Source organism: Gadus macrocephalus, chromosome 19 (assembly GCF_031168955.1).
Source record: "Gadus macrocephalus chromosome 19, ASM3116895v1".
Taxonomy (NCBI): Eukaryota; Metazoa; Chordata; class Actinopteri; order Gadiformes; family Gadidae; genus Gadus; species Gadus macrocephalus.
The window spans coordinates 3,540,552-3,558,347 of NC_082400.1; the positions used below are offsets into that span (position 1 = coordinate 3,540,552).

The 17,796-nt window shown below is 44.7% G+C and overlaps 2 protein-coding genes across 5 annotated transcripts in view; one reads left to right on the forward strand and one right to left on the reverse strand.

Annotated features, from left to right (window-relative positions):
• The window catches only part of mfsd14ba (major facilitator superfamily domain containing 14Ba), a 9,709-nt gene extending 5,154 nt beyond the window's left edge, over positions 1-4,555 (reverse strand). The window contains exons 1-5 of the mRNA XM_060038814.1: positions 4,292-4,555; positions 2,421-2,510; positions 1,633-1,695; positions 1,362-1,489; positions 458-572 (exon numbers count right to left, since the gene is read on the reverse strand). Of these exons, the coding sequence (XP_059894797.1) occupies positions 458-572; positions 1,362-1,489; positions 1,633-1,695; positions 2,421-2,510; positions 4,292-4,324 (429 nt within the window). The 5' untranslated portion in view covers positions 4,325-4,555. The remainder of the gene's footprint in view (positions 1-457; positions 573-1,361; positions 1,490-1,632; positions 1,696-2,420; positions 2,511-4,291) is intronic.
• A 205-nt stretch (positions 4,556-4,760) lies between these two features.
• zmp:0000001301 (uncharacterized) lies at positions 4,761-17,440 on the forward strand. 4 transcript variants are annotated; one of them, XM_060038810.1, is made up of 19 exons: positions 4,761-6,307; positions 7,116-7,177; positions 7,436-7,502; positions 7,954-7,993; positions 10,088-10,166; positions 10,493-10,581; positions 10,773-10,919; positions 11,007-11,058; positions 11,510-11,610; positions 11,929-12,014; positions 12,614-12,692; positions 13,459-13,544; positions 14,104-14,191; positions 14,485-14,533; positions 14,985-15,075; positions 15,593-15,693; positions 16,120-16,204; positions 16,303-16,407; positions 17,099-17,440. In XM_060038810.1, the coding sequence occupies exons 2-19, from the start codon at positions 7,116-7,118 to the stop codon at positions 17,195-17,197; spliced, it is 1,506 nt and encodes a 501-aa protein (XP_059894793.1). In that variant the 5' UTR covers positions 4,761-6,307; the 3' UTR covers positions 17,198-17,440. The 4 variants fall into 4 exon arrangements, 3 of the variants coding, with proteins under 3 accessions (XP_059894793.1, XP_059894795.1, XP_059894796.1); XR_009523219.1 differs by lacking the exon at positions 16,120-16,204; XM_060038812.1 differs by lacking the exons at positions 10,088-10,166; positions 10,493-10,581.
• Positions 17,441-17,796: the final 356 nt, after the last annotated feature.

A 17,796-nucleotide genomic window follows, 5' to 3' on the forward strand; every position in this document is an offset into this window, starting at 1 on the left:
ATACAGTAGGGTCCTGATCTAGAATACAGTAGGGTCCTGATCTAGAATACAGTAGGGTCCTGATCTAGAATACAGTAGGGTCCTGATGTAGAATACAGTAGGGTCCTGATCTAGAATTCAGTACTATAGGGAGGGTCCTGATCTAGAATACAGTAGGGTCCTGATCTAGAATTCAGTAGGGTCCTGATCTAGAATACAGTACTATAGGGAGGGTCCTGATCTAGAATACAGTACAATACAGTCCCGATCTAGAATACAGTAGGGTCCTGATAGCACCACAGGGAGGGTCAGGATGTACTGACGTAGAACACAGTAACATTGAGGGGTCCTGATGTAGAATATTTTTACATAGAGAGGTCCTGATGTAGAACGCAGTAACATAGAGAGGTCCTGATGTAGAAAGCAGTCACATAGAGAGGTCCTGATGTAGAAAGCAGTCACATAGAGAGGTGCTGACCAGGCCGTAGGCTGTGCTCCTCTCTCTCTCATCCGTGACGTCCGCTACGTAGGCAAAGATGACGGAGAAGGTGACGGAGAAGGCCCCCGACATGGAGATCATAGCGAAGTACCACCTGATGGCACACAGCACACAGTATAAGGAGAGGAGAGGAGGGGAGGGGAGGAGAGGAGAGGAGAGGAGGGGAGGGGAGGAGAGGAGAGGAGGGGAGGAGAGAGGAGAGGAGGGGAGGGGAGAGGAGAGGAGAGGAGAGGAGGGGAGGGGATTAGAGCGGAGGAGAGAGGAGGAGAGAGGGAGGGGAGGGGAGGGGAGGAGAGAGGAGGAGAGAGGGGAGAGGAGAGGAGGGGAGGGGAGGGGAGGTGAGGAGAGGAGAGGAGGGGAGGGGAGGGGAGGAGAGGAGAGGAGGGGAGGGGAGGAGAGGAGAGGAGAGGAGAGGAGGGGAGGAGAGAGGAGAGGAGAGGAGGGGAGAGGAGAGGAGAGGAGAGGAGAGGAGGGGAGGAGAGAGGAGAGGAGAGGAGGGGAGAGGAGAGGAGAGGAGAGGAGGGGAGGGGATTAGAGCGGAGGAGAGAGGAGGAGAGAGGGAGGGGAGGGGAGGGGAGAGGAGAGGAGAGGAGAGGAGAGGTGAGGAGGGGAGGAGAGAGGAGAGGAAAGGAGAGGAGAGGAGGGGAGAGGAGGGGAGGAGAGGACGGGGGAGAAGAGGGGAAGAGAGGAGAGGAGGAGAGGCAGGGAGAGGGGGGAGAGGAGGGGAGGAGGGGAGTAGAGAGGAGGAGGGGAGTAGAAGGGAGGAGTGGGGGGGAGAGGAGGGGAGGGGATAGGTGGAGGAGGGGAGTAGAGGGGAGGAGTGGAGAGGAGGGGAGAGGAAAGGAGGATGTAGGAAAGGAGGAGGTATAGGAGGAGGACGTACCAGGGGCTGAGCCTCATTAAGGGAATGGGAGCGCAGGTGAAGAAGACGGTGATCAATAGGAACGATCGCCTCCCCCACACGTCTGACAGCGCTCCAATCAGAGGGGCCGACATGAACGAAAGCAAGCCCTGTCAATCGACAGCGATTCATAATCAATCATCAACTATCGAACTACATGTAGATCCTTGGTAAAGCGATGGTGGGGTACAGGGTGATCCCATTCCTAGGAGATCCCGAATGGAGCATTGAGCCAGTAAAGAGAGGAGCGTACCTTCACGCCCTGGATCAGACCGTTCATCAGGAACGTGTGCTGAGGGAACGTCTCGTGCAGAACCTATGGGTTAATAACAGGTTAATAACGGGCTAATAACAGGTTAATAACAGGTTAATAACATGGATTTACCAAAGACAACTGAACGAAAAATTGTGAATTGAAACAGTAATTCCTCCGCGTAAACAAGTTAATGGGAGAGATAGTTCAGTTAAATTAATCACGATATATCCAAAGTCTGGAATATATATCTAAAATCACAATATATATATTTTAACTCTAAATATCTAATATCATTATAAATATCTAATATCATGATAAATATCTAATATCATGTTAAATATTGATTATTATGATATATGTCTAATATAATATTATGTATATAATATCATAATAAATATCTAATATTATGATATATGTCTAATATCATGATAAATATCTTATAATCTGAAACTAATATCTAACTTCCCTGTATGATATCTATGGTTTGGGAGCGCAATAAAACATGATCACAAGCTGATGTTCAGAGTGTGTAGACCGGCCCCCCTGTGGAGGACTGGGGGGGCGCGGGCTGCGCCCCAACAAACTCAGGATCTGAGTGCTCAGAGTTGGACATGTGTTCGCGAGGCCCCGTCAACGGACACACTGAAACCGTGGTTTGGGTCTGAAGATCAAAAGGTCTGAAGGTTCCTGCCCTCAATAAAAAGAGACACTATGTTGGATACAACACCACGCTCCCGAGGCCCATCTACACTGTGTGGTGTCCGACCAGGTGGAAGGGTTCTTACCGTCAGCATGGGCGTGGTCAGGAGTCCCCACGCAAAGAACTCCAGGAAGATGACCACCACCGCATGGTAAATACTGGGTCTACCGATGCCCTGCTCACACACACGCACGCACACACGCACACACACACACACACACACACACACACACACACACACACACACACACACACACACACACACACACACACACACACACACACACACACACACACACACACACACACACACACACACACACACACACATATATACACACACACACGCACACACACACACACACACGCACACACATATATATACACACACACACACACACACACACACACACACACACACACACACACACACACACACACACACACACACACACACACACACACACACACACAAACACAAATGTTATGTTACATTACATTATGCTATGGTATTATATATCTAATTTTATCTTACATGATATTATAAGTGATGTTATGCTACATTATCAGTGTATCATATTATACAACGGGGGGCCTGAATCCAGCGATCTGATTGGTTCCTAACTGTTGTATAATGAGCATATACATAACTGTTTTGACGCCCAATCATTTTGTGAAAGTATCACTCCGCGCCTTGAAGTGGAAAGTGTCAAAGAATACAACCGTGTTTTTACTAGTGTGTGTGTGTGTGGAGTCATTTTGCCATAATTTTAACAGTTGTATAAAATAAATAGCACAGTTCACTGAAGCCTAAAATCGGCGAGTGAACTGCTCTATAGGATAAATTGCCGGCGAACCGCTCTATCGGAGCCTTCTCTCGGAGGGACGCTAAAGTGTGTTGCATAGCGACCGTCGATGCATAGCGGCAGCCAGGAGGGACTACTTTTTGGTAGTCTTTAATAAAACGGCTACTTTGACTTTCTTGGTTTCTTTTTAAATGTAGTGTGTCTATGACTTTCGTTTCGCCATAACAGTAACTGTTGTATAAAAGCAATAGATCACTTCAGTCAGTGGTATGTGCTCATTATACCACTGTGAAGGGGGTTGCCGGCCCTCCGCTGCGCGTCGGGGCCGGACAACACCCCTTAACAGTGGTATAATGAGCACATACCACAGCCTGTCGTGATCTATTGCTTAATTATATTATAAAAAAGGCCTGTAATATATAAGCCTATCATGATATAATATAATATTAGATATAGTATATTACTATCAATCATTTCCTAATGACATAGCCCAATCACGTTGACTGGAGTATGAATTGGTGAAGGTACGAATAAAGAGAGAAGTTACTTCTAGGAGTTGGAGCCCAGAGCATGAAGATGTGAGAGGGGAATACTGATCAGAGTGAACGATAAAGTATCGAGGAGCTCTGTTACGTAAGGCCGGAGCGGTGGCGCTGGGCGGCCACGTTCCAACACTACACGAGAACGTCTGGCAGACTCAGGTTCTGCTCCAGAGACATGGAGAGGAGGACTATGATATCTGATCAGGTATGATATGATATTATCCTCCTCATCATATTGATGAGGGGGAGGATGATATTATGATGGTGATGATGATGATTATTATAATATTATTATTGTGTTTCTTAGCTTTTTATTTTAATTATTTCATTATTATTAATAATTATATTTTTTGTTGTTCTTGTTCTTATTAGCATGATAGGACGATGATTATTATTATTGTTCTCATGATCATTATCGTTTTTATTGTTATCATGATTATTATCGTTATTATCATTTATACCATTATTATGAGGATTGTGATTCGTGTTATGATGCTGATGATGCTGATGATGCGAGGATAGGATGAAGAGATAATCCGTATGATTCTGATTATTTCGGTGGTGATTACTGTTCTGATTATGATTCTGATTATGATGATCATACGCACCGTCGGCCCGTCTCTCATGATCCTCTTAACCATCAGGACGCGGCTGGCGCCCCGCGGCTCCTTCTCCTGCTCCGCCGGCAGCTCCTCGCATGTCGTCGGGGGGAGGCAGCATTCGTGACGGGTGGAGATCTGGGGCTCCCCCGGTGCTTCCAGGATGCCGGGAGGTGGGATGTCGCGGCGGCCGGGCAGCGGGGTTTGGAGGTCGGGGGTCCCGGTGGTTCCTTCCAACACGGCTACAGCAGCAGGCGGTGATCGGTGTGCAAGATGGAGACCGCGCGTCGTTCAGTGGTTCACCGCCAGTCGGTGCGCGCGACCCGTAGCTAGCTCTGTGAACGCGGTTTAGAGGAGCGCGCCGGGCGTGCTCGCTTCGTGAGCAGCCGTGACAGTTTATTGACTCCGCCCCGATCGTGAACGTCGCAGACGGTCGCGCCCTGCTGGCGTGACGTCATACCCGAATGACCTGGGCGGCGCGTGGGAAAAAAAACGAGCGCACCCAAGTGATGGAGGAGGAAGAGCGAGAGGAGGGAGGGCGGGAGACCGGCGGATCACGTGTCCACAGATGCGACCGAGAAAACGTGATGGAGGCTCTGCAGGAGGCAGGAACGTGACGGCAGCAGGATACCGGAATACGTCACGAAGGAGTCACGTGACTTCTTCATATAGACTTCACGGTCTTCCCTTTAATTGAAACACAGGCATATTATTGAATATTAAGTGTTTGAAACGTGAATTGACAGTGTCGAGCATAGAGTCGGCCCGGATCCTGAGCCGAAAGGTTCAGAGCAGTGTTGCCAGATTTGGCCTGATTTGGCCTGATTTGCCGCCCAATCTGGCAACACTGGTCCGGAGTCCTGCTGACGGCAGTCGGATTCGAACCCGCGACCTGAGGAGACCAGATTTTAGTCCAGGGCTCGTTGACGGTACAGGTCTCACAAGTTATTTTCCTCCTGTGACTCACCGAGTCTTTAATTTAATAGGCATATCCTATCACCTAAATTAAATGATAATATTATAATAATATAATAATAATAATAACACTAAGACAGCTCTTTACTGATATATAAGCACAGTGGAGTTGCTATTGTAAGGTAACGCTTATTTAATGACATTAATACCATGACGTCAGAAGATCAGTTTGTAACGAACATGAACGAGATTAAGATTGCAGCTATCAATCCCACAATGTTTTTGTGCGCACAAAAATTACTCAATGAAATGTATATATAAATCTAGATTCTGACAAAAACGAGGAAACTTATTTATAAAGATATGCAATACACTTAATTATAAATGTATTAATCATGTAGGTTTAACATGCAGGGATAGTCAAACAAGATGTTACAGATTAAATATACATAAAATATATGATATAAAATCTACAATGACAATGAGCCTGGATGCAAGGCAGTTTAAGGAACAAAAATAGTGTGTTGATGTAAGCTTCAAGGCTGGGGGCTTCCGTTTCAGACTCTGAATTAAACATTTAGGGATAGGGGAGGAACCCGAGCCACTGAGTCATTCAGAGGGTGAGGGGATCTGATGACAACATGAGGTTCATGTTTGCATTCACAAACACCTCACTGACATTAACCATTTAAAGCTCTGTTCCCTACCTAGACTTCCTGATTGTAAGAAAATATACATTATTAGGAAGTTGAATAATATGAACAATCACATAATAATAAAATGATAATAATAATAAAATAGTTATAATATACATTTATATTGTTGTTGTGAGTATTTTTATTCTATTCTGTCCATTTTTATTATTCCACAAAACATGTAATGCAGTGTTGCTAGGAAACTGTTGCCAATAGCGAATGTATACAAGCAGACTGAGCCCTGTTAGTCCCCCCCCCCCCACCCCCCCCCCCCTCCCTCCATGTGACCCCCGGTCCCGGTGTCAGTGTAGTGCAGTGCGAGCTGCCACACCTGGGCGGGCACTGCAGCGCACACCAGTGTTTGGGGGATTGGCGGAGAATCAGGCGGTCCTGAATCAACCACCACGGCCTACAGGTGAGCCTTCTTACCCTGTGTCTCTGTATACGTTTACAGCTTGATTATCTACCCTGAATGACCTACACCATCCTACATCTCTCTACCCTGACGGACCTACACCATCCTACATCTCTCTACCCTGACTGACCTACACCATCCTACATCTCTCTACCCTGACTGACCTACACCATCCTACATCTCTCTACCCTGACTGACCTACACCATCCTACATCTCTCTACCCTGACTGACCTACACCATCCTACATCTCTCTACCCTGACTGACCTACACCATCCTACATCTCTCTACCCTGACTGACCTACAACATCCTACATCTCTCTACCCTGACTGACCTACACCATCCTACATCTCTCTACCCTGACTGACCTACACCATCCTACATCTCTCTACCCTGACTGACCTACACCATCCTACATCTCTCTACCCTGACGGACCTACACCATCCTACATCTCTCTACCCTGACCTACACCATCCTACATCTCTCTACCCTGACTGACCTACACCATCCTACATCTCCCTACCCTAATTAACCACTCCTACACCATCCTACATCTCTCTACCCTGACTGACCTACATCCTCCTACATCTCTGTACCCTAACTAAGTGTGTGTGTGTGTGTGTGTGTGTGTGTGTGTGTGTGTGTGTGTGCGCGTGTGTGCGTGTGTGCGTGTGTGCGTGCATGTGTGTGTGTTTGCATGTGTGTGCGCGTGTGTGTGTGTGTGTGTGTGTGTCTGTCTGTGTGTGTGTGTGTGTGTGTGTGTCTGTGCGTGTGCATGCATGCGTGTGTGTGTGTTTGTGTGTGTAGATGGCGCTGGCTAGTGGACACTGGGTGGAGAAGGAGAGCAGAGGAGACGCCCCGAGTCCCAGGTTTATATTTGATAGAATACTAATTATAGGATTATAATAATACAATAACAATAGCAATAGCAATATGTTTGTCTGCAAATATCAAGCAAGCAATGATTAAACTCAACATTCAAGTACTAACTACACAGACAGGGATCCAAGGTCAATAAAATACAGACTTGACATTAAAGCGGTTAGGCATTCTTAATGTTCTCATAATAGTAGGTGTGTGTTTGTTGTGCGATTTTTTGTCTGTACACTGTGTTTGTGTCTCTGTAGACATGGCCATGCCTTGGCTGTAGCAGGCAATGTGGCTTTTCTGTTCGGAGGAGCCAGAAGCCATCAGGTGGGTGACTCATCTCATTTACATTCAGTAATTAGCACAACTCATCCTACATTTACATTTAGTCATACAAAGAGTAACGGTTACATTATGTCTTAATGTTTACATTCAATCATTAGCAGAACTAATCGAATGCTCCTCAGTTACTTTTACTCAGAGCTGAGAGCGATAAGGCATAAAATCAGGAAAGTTAAGAGAGTAGCTATACGAGTCACAGATACATGGTTAGTCGCTTTAGTTAATCAAATATACTTATCTGACCAGGTAGTGACTGATAACTATTTCGGCATAAGATGTTATTACTAATTGCTTGTCTTAATTGGTAATTGCTTAAGGGGTTAATTGTTCATTATTTGGGTTTAAATATCTCCTCATGCCTGAACTATCAGGCACTAATGTAGAAGCCCGCTCATTATCGGATCAGTCAGTATGAATAACGGATGTCTTCCTACAGGAGGACACAGAATACCTCAATGATTTCTACATGCTTACAGGTGAGTCTTCACTTCACAGACAGACAGGCAGACAGACTATGGGGTCAGAACAGTCTCATTAATAATGAATGCACAGAGAAGGATTCACAAATGTATTTTGTGATTTATATATATATAAATTACTCTCTTCTCACAAATACATTTCAATGCACGCACAAATGGATATCGGTATGTATAAATGTAAAATAAACCCATAAACAAAAAATAAGTTTCACAAACAAATGTGTCTTGTTTTAAATAAATGTAATATAAATCCATAAATATATTAAGTTAAAAAATATTCACAAATGCACTTTTTTCTACAAGGAACTCTCCGTAGCCAATCAGATGCCTGCCTCTTTTTTAGCCAATCACATGACTGCAGTCCCGAGTCCGACCTCTGAAGAATGCTGCGTTCGAGTATTCTCTGCGAACCGACTCGGATCTCGGATCTGACGCCACGCCCGCACTTCAAGCGTTTTATTATTTCGCTCGGCCGTTGGAGGAAAACATGGACGCCACCCGGAAAGCTGTTGTCACGGTAGTCCGCCTTTGTCGATCCATTTTGTCTTCGAATATTTGTCTTTCTCGAAAAACTAAAAAAAAATTACAACTTTTGCGCTCCAAAATAAGTAGGCTATAGGCCATAGGCAGAGATACGGACGCAGTAAGGTATTGCAGTAATACGAGTGATTGAAATTGCCATTTAAACCACCAAAGTGGTCCAAGCACAATGAAAACAGTTCATACTTCAAGTCACAATGGGCGCAGCCATCTTGAATTCTGTCTCGGAATTTTGCTCGGTCACCACTGAGTTCAACCGAGATGGCGAGTTCGCCGTCCGAGGAAAAGGGGCATGTTTGTGCGCGTCGCTAGGCAACGTCCTCGGACCTCGGGGCCGGATGGATATTAAAACGCAGCATAGTCCAGCCTCCGAGCCTCCTGGTTTCATCAGTCAAATGTCTATGGGAATAATAACATGGGTTTTTTGAATGATCGTACATAACAATCTCTAGGCGGCAAAGAAGTAAAAGCTGCGTCACGTTTTGAACCACACACTTTTTCCATCTAGTTTCGACTGGGTTTTGGTATTGTCGGTAACGTTAAAGTAGTGAACTGCACCGACAATCTAAATACCCAGTCACTGCAGTCATGTGATTGGCTGAAAACGAGGGAGGCATCTGATTGGCTACAGAGAGTTCCTTTTTGATAAAAATGCATTTGTGAATCCAGCCACGTCAGGAGTCTCAAAAATCCACATATAAATACAAACCAGTTCACACACAAATGACAACAAGTTCACAAATGAAAAGCGTCTTGTAAATTCAAGTTTAACAGTTTGCATATAAATGTTTATATTAAAGGCACCCAGTGCAACTTTATGTAAACATTCAATGAAAAATAAACATTCAATTTCTAGTCTTTTTTACACGTAGTAAGTTTCAATAACTCCATACCATTACATATCGACATTCAAGGAGCAAAGATGAGACGTCGTTGTGTGGTGAGAACTGATAGAAAATCGTAAACAACAACAATCGCCGGTGGGGAGAAGCCATTTTTCCATTGACTGGAAGCCTGCTTTATTTATTGTAGGTTACAAAAAATAAAGAAAATGGCGGCATTGTTGTTGTTATCGATTTTGTATCAGTTCTCACCACACAACGACGTCTCATCTTTGCTGCTTAAATGTCGGTATGTAATGGTATGGAGTTATTGAAACTTACTATGTGTAAAAAAGACTAGAAATTGAATGTTTATTTTTAAGCCTCGAAAGTTGCACTGGGTGCCTTTAATGGATTAATGTTAGATTCATTTAAAACAAGACACATTTGTGTGTGTATCAGAAATGTGTTTGTGAAACTTATTTTTGTTTATGGATTTATTTGACATTTATACATACCGATATCTATTTATGTGTGCATTGAAATGTATTTGTGAGAAGAGAGTAATGTATTTATATAAATCACAAAATACATTTGTGAATCCTTCTCTGTGCATTCATTATTAATGAGACTGTTCTGACCCCATAGACGGACAGACATATGGAGAATGATCCAACAGATTAAGGGGGGGTAGAGGGAGGATGGTTGAGTGATAAGGATGCTTGTGTAGTATCCCCAGACCATGTGACCTGGGAGATGATCCCCCACTCCGGAGACATCCCTGCTCCAAGAGGCGGACACGCCTTCTGGTAAACACTAAGCTGCACTCGTTCACCTCTAACCACCAGGGGGCAGTCAGTACCTTCTGGTAAACACTAAGCTGTGCATGTTCACCTCTGACCACCAGGGGGCCGTCAGTACCTTAAACACTAAGCTGTGCGCGTTCACTTCTGACCACCAGGGGGCAGTCAGTACCTTCTGCAGTTTCTACACAACAGGAAACGCTACATTTGAAAAAGAGGGTCTTTTTTTAATTTCACAGCATTATATTTGATACATTTCTCTAAACCATAAGACATTCAATGAGTTTATAGAGGAAATAGGAGTTTGAGGGTTGCTGGTGCTGTTCCCGCAGCGTGGTGAAGGGCAGCCTGTACCTGTTTGGGGGAACATCTGACCCCAGTGCCACAGCCTGCCTGCCCGGGGTGCACTGCTTCGACATCGGTGAGAGAACGGACAGACACGTCAACATCCGACACATTTCATGGTTAACATTGAGGAGTGGGTTAGGGTCTGGACATCCGTTATCTGTAGTCTGTTTTACAGTGAAACATGTTACCTGTACCATGGTGTGGATTTCAACATGTCATCTGAAATCTGGAGTGGATTCTCCCATGGTGTTGTTTCTGTCCCAGTGTCGCTCACATGGGAGGAGCTAGCGACGGGGGGCGTGGCACTCAGAACACTGGGACACAGCTCTGTTGCCGTGGGTGACAGCATCTACGTGTACGGAGGGACCGTGGAGGGGGTGGCCTCGGATGACCTCATGGTTTTCAACACAGGTCAGTCTCTGCCTGTCGAGATACATCTGCTGATGTATCTGTCTGTCACTCTTTGGGTCTGAGTATGATGTCATCTCCTGCCCTCAGTGTCTTGTGCGTGGACACCAGTGAAGACCAGTGGGAGCCAGCCTTCTGCACGGTAACGCTCTCCTCTCTACAGCTCCTCCTGTTATACAGCTCCTCTCCTCCTCTCGTCACCTCCGCCTTCTGTGCTAGCCTCCTCTCATCTTCTCCTCTCCTATCCTCTCCTCTCCTCCTCTCCTCCTCCTCCTCTATCCTCCTCTCTCCTCTTCTCTCCTCCTCTCTCCTCCCCTCCTCTCTCCTCTTCTCTCCTCCTCTTCTCTCTCCTCCTCTCTCCTCCTCTCCTCTGCTCTCCTCTCCTCTCCTCTCCTCTCCTCTTCTCCCCTCCCCTCCTCTTCTTTCCTCCTCTCCTCTCTCCTCTCCTCCTCTTCTCTCCTCCTCTCCTCTCTCCTCTCCTCTCCTCCTCTCTCCTCCCTCCCCTCTCCTCTCTCCTCTTCTCTCCTCCTCTCTCCTCCCCTCCTCTCCTCTCCTCTCTCCTCTCCTCTCCTCCTCTCTCCTGTGTGTGTCAGGTTCGGTCCGAGCTGTGCTGTGGTGGGTGAGCAGATCTTTATGTTCGGAGGTCGTGGGGAGGAGGGGGAGTTCTACAGAGACCTCCACGTTCTTCACACAGGTGCGCACACACACACACACACACACACACACACACACACACACACACACACACACACACACACACACACACACACACACACAACACACACACACACACACACACACACACACACACACACACACACACACACACACACACACACACACACACACACACACACACACACACACACACACACACACACACACACAGGTAGACAAACCCACACACAAACAGGTAGACAAACCCACACACAAACAGGTAGACACCAGACAGGTAGACTCACAGGTAGACATCCAGACGGACGGATGGACAGTGTGCTGTCTGTTTTTCTAGAGAAGCTGGTGTGGGAGCGATTTCAGCTGAAAGGAGAATCACCAGCCCCCTGCACAGAGCAGACCCTGACAGCACACCACGACAAGGTACACACACACACACACACACACACACACACACACACACACACACACACACACACACACACACACACACACACACACACACACACACACACACACACACACACACACACACACACACACACACACACCATGAAAAGGTGCACACACACATACACACACACACACACACACACACACACACACATGCACACAGACACACCATGACAAGGTGCACGCGCACACACACACACACACACACACACACACACACACACACACCATGATAAGGTGCACACACACACACACACACACACACACACACACACACACACACACACACACACACACACACACACACACACACACACACACACACTCGATTGTAATAGCGTAATTATGTCCACCTTTGTGTATTTCTGTGAAGTTAGGTGGAAGTCCTTATGTGTGGTGTTGTGAGTGTGTGTTAATTACGTGTAGTGTGTGTGTGTGTACTCATTATGTGTTGTATGGTTAGTCATTATGCACAGTGTTTTGTGTGTGTAATCATTATTTGTGTGTGTGTGTGTGTGTGTGTGTGTGTGTGTGTGTGTGTGTGTGTGTGTGTGTGTGTGTGTGTGCAGGACCTCTATCTATTTGGCGGCCTGACAACGGAGGGAGATGTACACGTCTCAGTAAATGAAATATATAAGCTGAGTATAAGTGAGTTTTAAGTCAGTCTGTCCCTCCGTCTTTCTACTTGTCTGGCTGTTAGTCTATGAAGGTATTATTGTAGCAAAAGTCTTTAGCACCAGTAACTGTCGTAAAAGTCGTAAATATTTATTTTGCATGTGTACTCTAAAGTCACAAATGTGTAACAGTACATTTGAAGTCGTAAATATTTTTTCTACCATTGTAAACACTAAATAGGGTCTACGAGTTCACAAGTCTCTTACAGGTGCACAAATCCTATCCTGTGCATCACAACTTCAAAGAGTTATGCAATTGACACTTTTGCTAAAATCATTGCAGCGCAGTTGGTGCAAAACACATTCGCACACCCGTGTTCTTCATACTGTTACACATTTGTGACTTTAGAGTACACATGCTAAATAAATATTTACGACTTCAAATTTCATGTCATTATCTGTCTGCATGTCTACCAGTCCGTCCACCGATCTGTCTGTCTACCTGTCTGTCTATATATCTGTCTGTCATTCTATATATCTCTCTGTCTACCAGTCTGTCTACTTATCTGTCTGTCTACCTGTCTGTCTATATATCTGTCTGTCATTCTATGTATCTGTCTGTCTACCTATTTGTCTGTCTGTCATTATCTGTCTGCCTGTCTACCAGTCTGCGTCCCTAACTGTCTGTCTACCTGTCATTACCTGTCTACCTGTCTGTCTGTCTACCTGTCTGTCCGTCTACCTGTCTGTCTGTCTACCTGTCTGTCTATCTAACAGTCTGTCTACCTGTCTGTCTGCAGGTAAACTGAAGTGGAAGGTCCCTCTCTATATGGGAATCCCCCCGGCCCGTCGCCATGGACACACAGCCTTCGTCCTCCACAGCCACGTGAATATGACCCCAATATGTACACATCGTCATGTGATGAGGCCTGTGTGCTGAGGAGAGTATAACAGCACCAGGACTTTAACATCCATGACCATTACAGGTGTTGACGGTCTTAAGCCTTGAACTCATTGGAATCACACATGGCACCAAAGTGAAGCCAACAGACTTGTGCTTTACTGGACATGAACATGAAACAAAGTAGCTGGCCTGCGTTCATGTTTAGAGCCACACAGCAGAGCAGTGAGCAGTGCAGGAAAATGTTTGCTGTCTTTGTTATCTGTTGCATGGCAACAGTGCAGTCCCAGTCGAGTCGTGGGACTATTTTGTGTGGATGGAGTTAGATAAATAATAAATAAACAGAATAAATGACTTTACATACTTATGACTGGTGCTTAAAAAACGATTGTATCAAAGCGATCTCACAATGGCGTGCTGGGATTACCTTTGGTCTCGAGCTGGTATTCAGTACAAAAGCACTCCCTAACACTCATGTGATATTTCTTGAATTATCTATATATCTATAAATATATAAAGCAGTATTGCCTTGTTTGATTGACAGCTGTACATATTCGGAGGAAAGAACGAGGAGGAGGAGTTCAATGATCTGAAGGTGATGAAGCTCATCAACCCCTCAGAGCGACAGCCAGGTAGGCCAACGTGTAGGGCTGTTGGTTTCACCATGGCGTTACCGTAGTGATTGTGTTGCCATAGTGATAGTGTTACTATAGTGATGTTACTCTAACCGTAGCGCTCTGTGTACCGTAGTGATGGTGTTACCATAGTGATGGTCCTGCCATAGTGATCTTATTGTTACCATAGCAAAACAGTTAGTACAGGGATGGTGTTATCATAGGAAAGGTGTTACCATAGCGATGTTGCTGGAGGGATGATGTATGACGATGGTGTTACCATAGTGATAACCCGTTGTATTTCTCTGTAGTCATGAAGGAGATTCTGTCTGAGTTTGGTCTGCAAGGAGTCAACCACAGGTAATTGATTCACCCCAATGCCTGTGCAGATATATAGTAGCACAATCATATGCTTTAACATAGTAGTTCATACATATACTAGCATACCAAACACATACCATACTAATAGTGTCCCTCTGAATACACTAAGAGTACCACAACTCATCCCTAACCCTAACCCTAACCACAAGCATAGAATACAAGCACAGAAAACACACTTTTCTCACAAACATTTATGGTGTAACTAAAATTAATAATGTCCTATTACTATATATTCAAGTATGTATTATGGATCTCAGTTATAATAACAAACTATTAATACATATTGATAGGTATATGTGCAATACACACAATACATGTGAACGTATTGTGTGCATTGTATTGAATATGTATCATATTGTAAAACAATTTCAAGTTTCAGAATGATGTCACTTAAATGTATTAAAACATGAATGTGGTTTTAAACTACTAGCTTCACTCCGACTAAGGTACCAAACATCAAGTACCAACTCAGACACCCGCCTCCATCGCCCCCGGCAACCAGGGGCCACCCAGCAACACAGGTGTTCCTCTGACCAACATACCACTTCCTGTACTGGAAACAAACTTCCTGTCGGCTTGTATACTTTATATATGTTGCGTTACTCCTTTTCTACATCCCTTCCTTAATGCTCCATTGTGTTATTCATACTTCTGTTCCAATTATCTGAAGGGATATCGGTTTCCCGTAGTACTGATTAGTTGCAGTAGCAGTCGCAGAATTACTAAAATGCTGTTTTTCAAGTTTCGGAATAGAGCTACAAACCAAGACATCCTTGTGATGATGTTAGCCTAGCATGCTACCCTCGAGATAAAGGTGTATAGTTAGCCTAGCAAACTACCCTTAAGATAAAGATCTATAGCTAACCGAGCATGCTATCCTTAAAATAATGCAGTTAACCTAGCATGCTATCCTTAAATTAGGGTGAATTAACCTAGCATGCTATCCTTAAGTTAGGGTGAATTAACCTAGCATGCTATCCTTAAGGTTAGGGTGAAGTTAACCCAGAATGCTATCCTGCTATCCATGCTATCCTTAAGGTGAGGGTGTATCGTGACTTTGGAGCAGTGAGGGACCAGGCCATGGATATGATCCACAAGGCCTTCTCTCTGCTGGACCAGGAGTTCCAGAAGCTGGACAGGTGAGGCAGAGGACGACAGATCACATTGATTGGCTGTTTGATTAAAGACACTCTGGCAACCTCGGTTTCCTTTGTGACAGCATCCACAGCAGAACAGTGGCATGTATTGAGTGTAGTTACCGGGGGGAGTTAGTGGTCGTAGTTTGGTTGCTTGGTTACAGGGGGAGCTAATGATTGTAGTTTGGATGCTTGGTTACAGGGGGAGTTAGTGATTTTAGTTTAGTTGCTTGGTTACAGGGGGAGTGAGTGATTGTAGTTTGGTTGCCTGGTTACAGGGGGAGTTAGTGTTGTAGTTTGCTTGCCTGGTTACAGGGGGAGTTAGTGATTGTAGTTTGGTTGCCTGGTTACAAGGGGAGTTAGTGATTGTAGTTTGGTTGCCTGGTTACAGGGGGAGTTAGTGATTGTAGTTTGCTTTCCTGGTCACAGGGGGAAGTTAGAGTTGGCCCAGGCTGCTACTGCCCTGCAGACTGAGAGAGAAGAGCTACGAACACAGAGACAGCAACAAGAACAGGTATAGATAAATATATTGTATCATTTTTACATTATTAAACACTGTATTAATCCAAGGTCAATATGTGTGTGTGTGTGTGTGTGTGTGTGTGTGGGTAGGAGCTGGAGGACATGTTAGACAGGCATCGTAGTCAGAATGAGTCGTGGCTGAAGGCCAGAGCGTTGGAGAACGACAGAGAGAAGAAGGAACTCTACATACTGAGGGTACCTCCTCAGTCTAGACATCATCGTCTATATCACTCTTAACATATATCACTCTATATACAATAATCTTTACTTTATATAAATATAATATACACCTGTATGTCAGTTTATACATCATCCTTCTATATCACTCTTTACATCTCTCTCTCTCTCTCTCTCTCTCTCTCTCTCTCTCTCTCTCTCTCTCTCTCTCTCTCTCTCTCTCTCTCTCTCTCTCTCTCTCTCTCTCTCTCTCTCTCTCTCTCTCTCTCTCTCTCTCTATATATATATATATATTCCTGTATATAACTATACATCATCATTCTATATCCCTCTAAATCCATCACTCTCTATATATATATTTCACTATCACTCTATATATATGCTTCACTCTATACAACATCACTTTATATATTGCTTTATATACCTCGTTTGTCATTCTGTGTATTTGTCACTATATAATATGAGGTCATTGTGTGTGTTGCCATAGGAGGAGGTGTTAATATAATATTGGAGGTGTTCATATAATACAGGAGGAGGTGTTAATAAAATATAGGAGGAGGTGTTTATGTGTGGGTTGATAGACGCGGTGTTAACATAATATAGGAGGAGGTGTTTATGTGTGTGTTGCTACAGGAGGAGGTGTTAATATAATATACGAGGCGGTATTAATCTAATATAGGAGGAGGTGTTTATGTGTGTGTTGCTACAGGAGGAGGTGTTGCAGGAGCAGGAGCAGCTGAAGGAGGAGCAGGGCAACATCCAGAAACGCAGCCAGCACCTCCTCTCCATCATGCAACAGTTTAGATAGACAGACAGACAGACAGACAGACAGACAGACAGACAGGCAGGCAGGCAGGCAGGCAGGCAGGCAGGCAGGCAGGCAGGCAGGCAGGCAGGCAGGCAGGCAGGCAGACAGACAGACAGACAGACAGACAGACAGACAGACAGACAGAGACAGAAAGAGTAATACAGGTATAGAGAGACAGACAGAGTAATATATAGAGAGACAGAGTAATACAGGTATAGAGAGAAGGGGTAATACAGGTATAGAGAGACAGTAATAAAGGTATAGAGAGACAGACAAACAGTTATACAGGTTTAGAGAGATAGAAATATAGGTATAGAGAGACAAAAATATAGGTATAGTGAGACCGAGTAATACAGGTATAAAGAGACAGTAATACTGGTATAGAGAGACAGACAAAGTAATATATAGAGAGACATACAGGTATAGAGAGACAGAGTAATATCGACATATAGAGTGATATCGATTTTGACAGACATTCAGACTGAGTGATATAGAGTGACAGACAGACCCAGAACGATAGAGTGACAGACAGACAAAGAGACATAGTGACACACAGATAGCCTATATCGTGATAGTGACAACTCAGATATAGAGATATA

Bases quoted from the DNA above. Each gene is read 5' to 3' on its own strand.
- zmp:0000001301 (XM_060038810.1), top strand. From the start codon at position 7,116: ATGGCGCTGGCTAGTGGACACTGGGTGGAGAAGGAGAGCAGAGGAGAC. The intron at 7,178-7,435 runs GTTTATATTTGA...GTGTCTCTGTAG, and splicing joins GGAGACGCCCCGAGTCCCAG to ACATGGCCATGCCTTGGCTG. The intron at 10,167-10,492 runs GTAAACACTAAG...CTGTTCCCGCAG, and splicing joins AGAGGCGGACACGCCTTCTG to CGTGGTGAAGGGCAGCCTGT.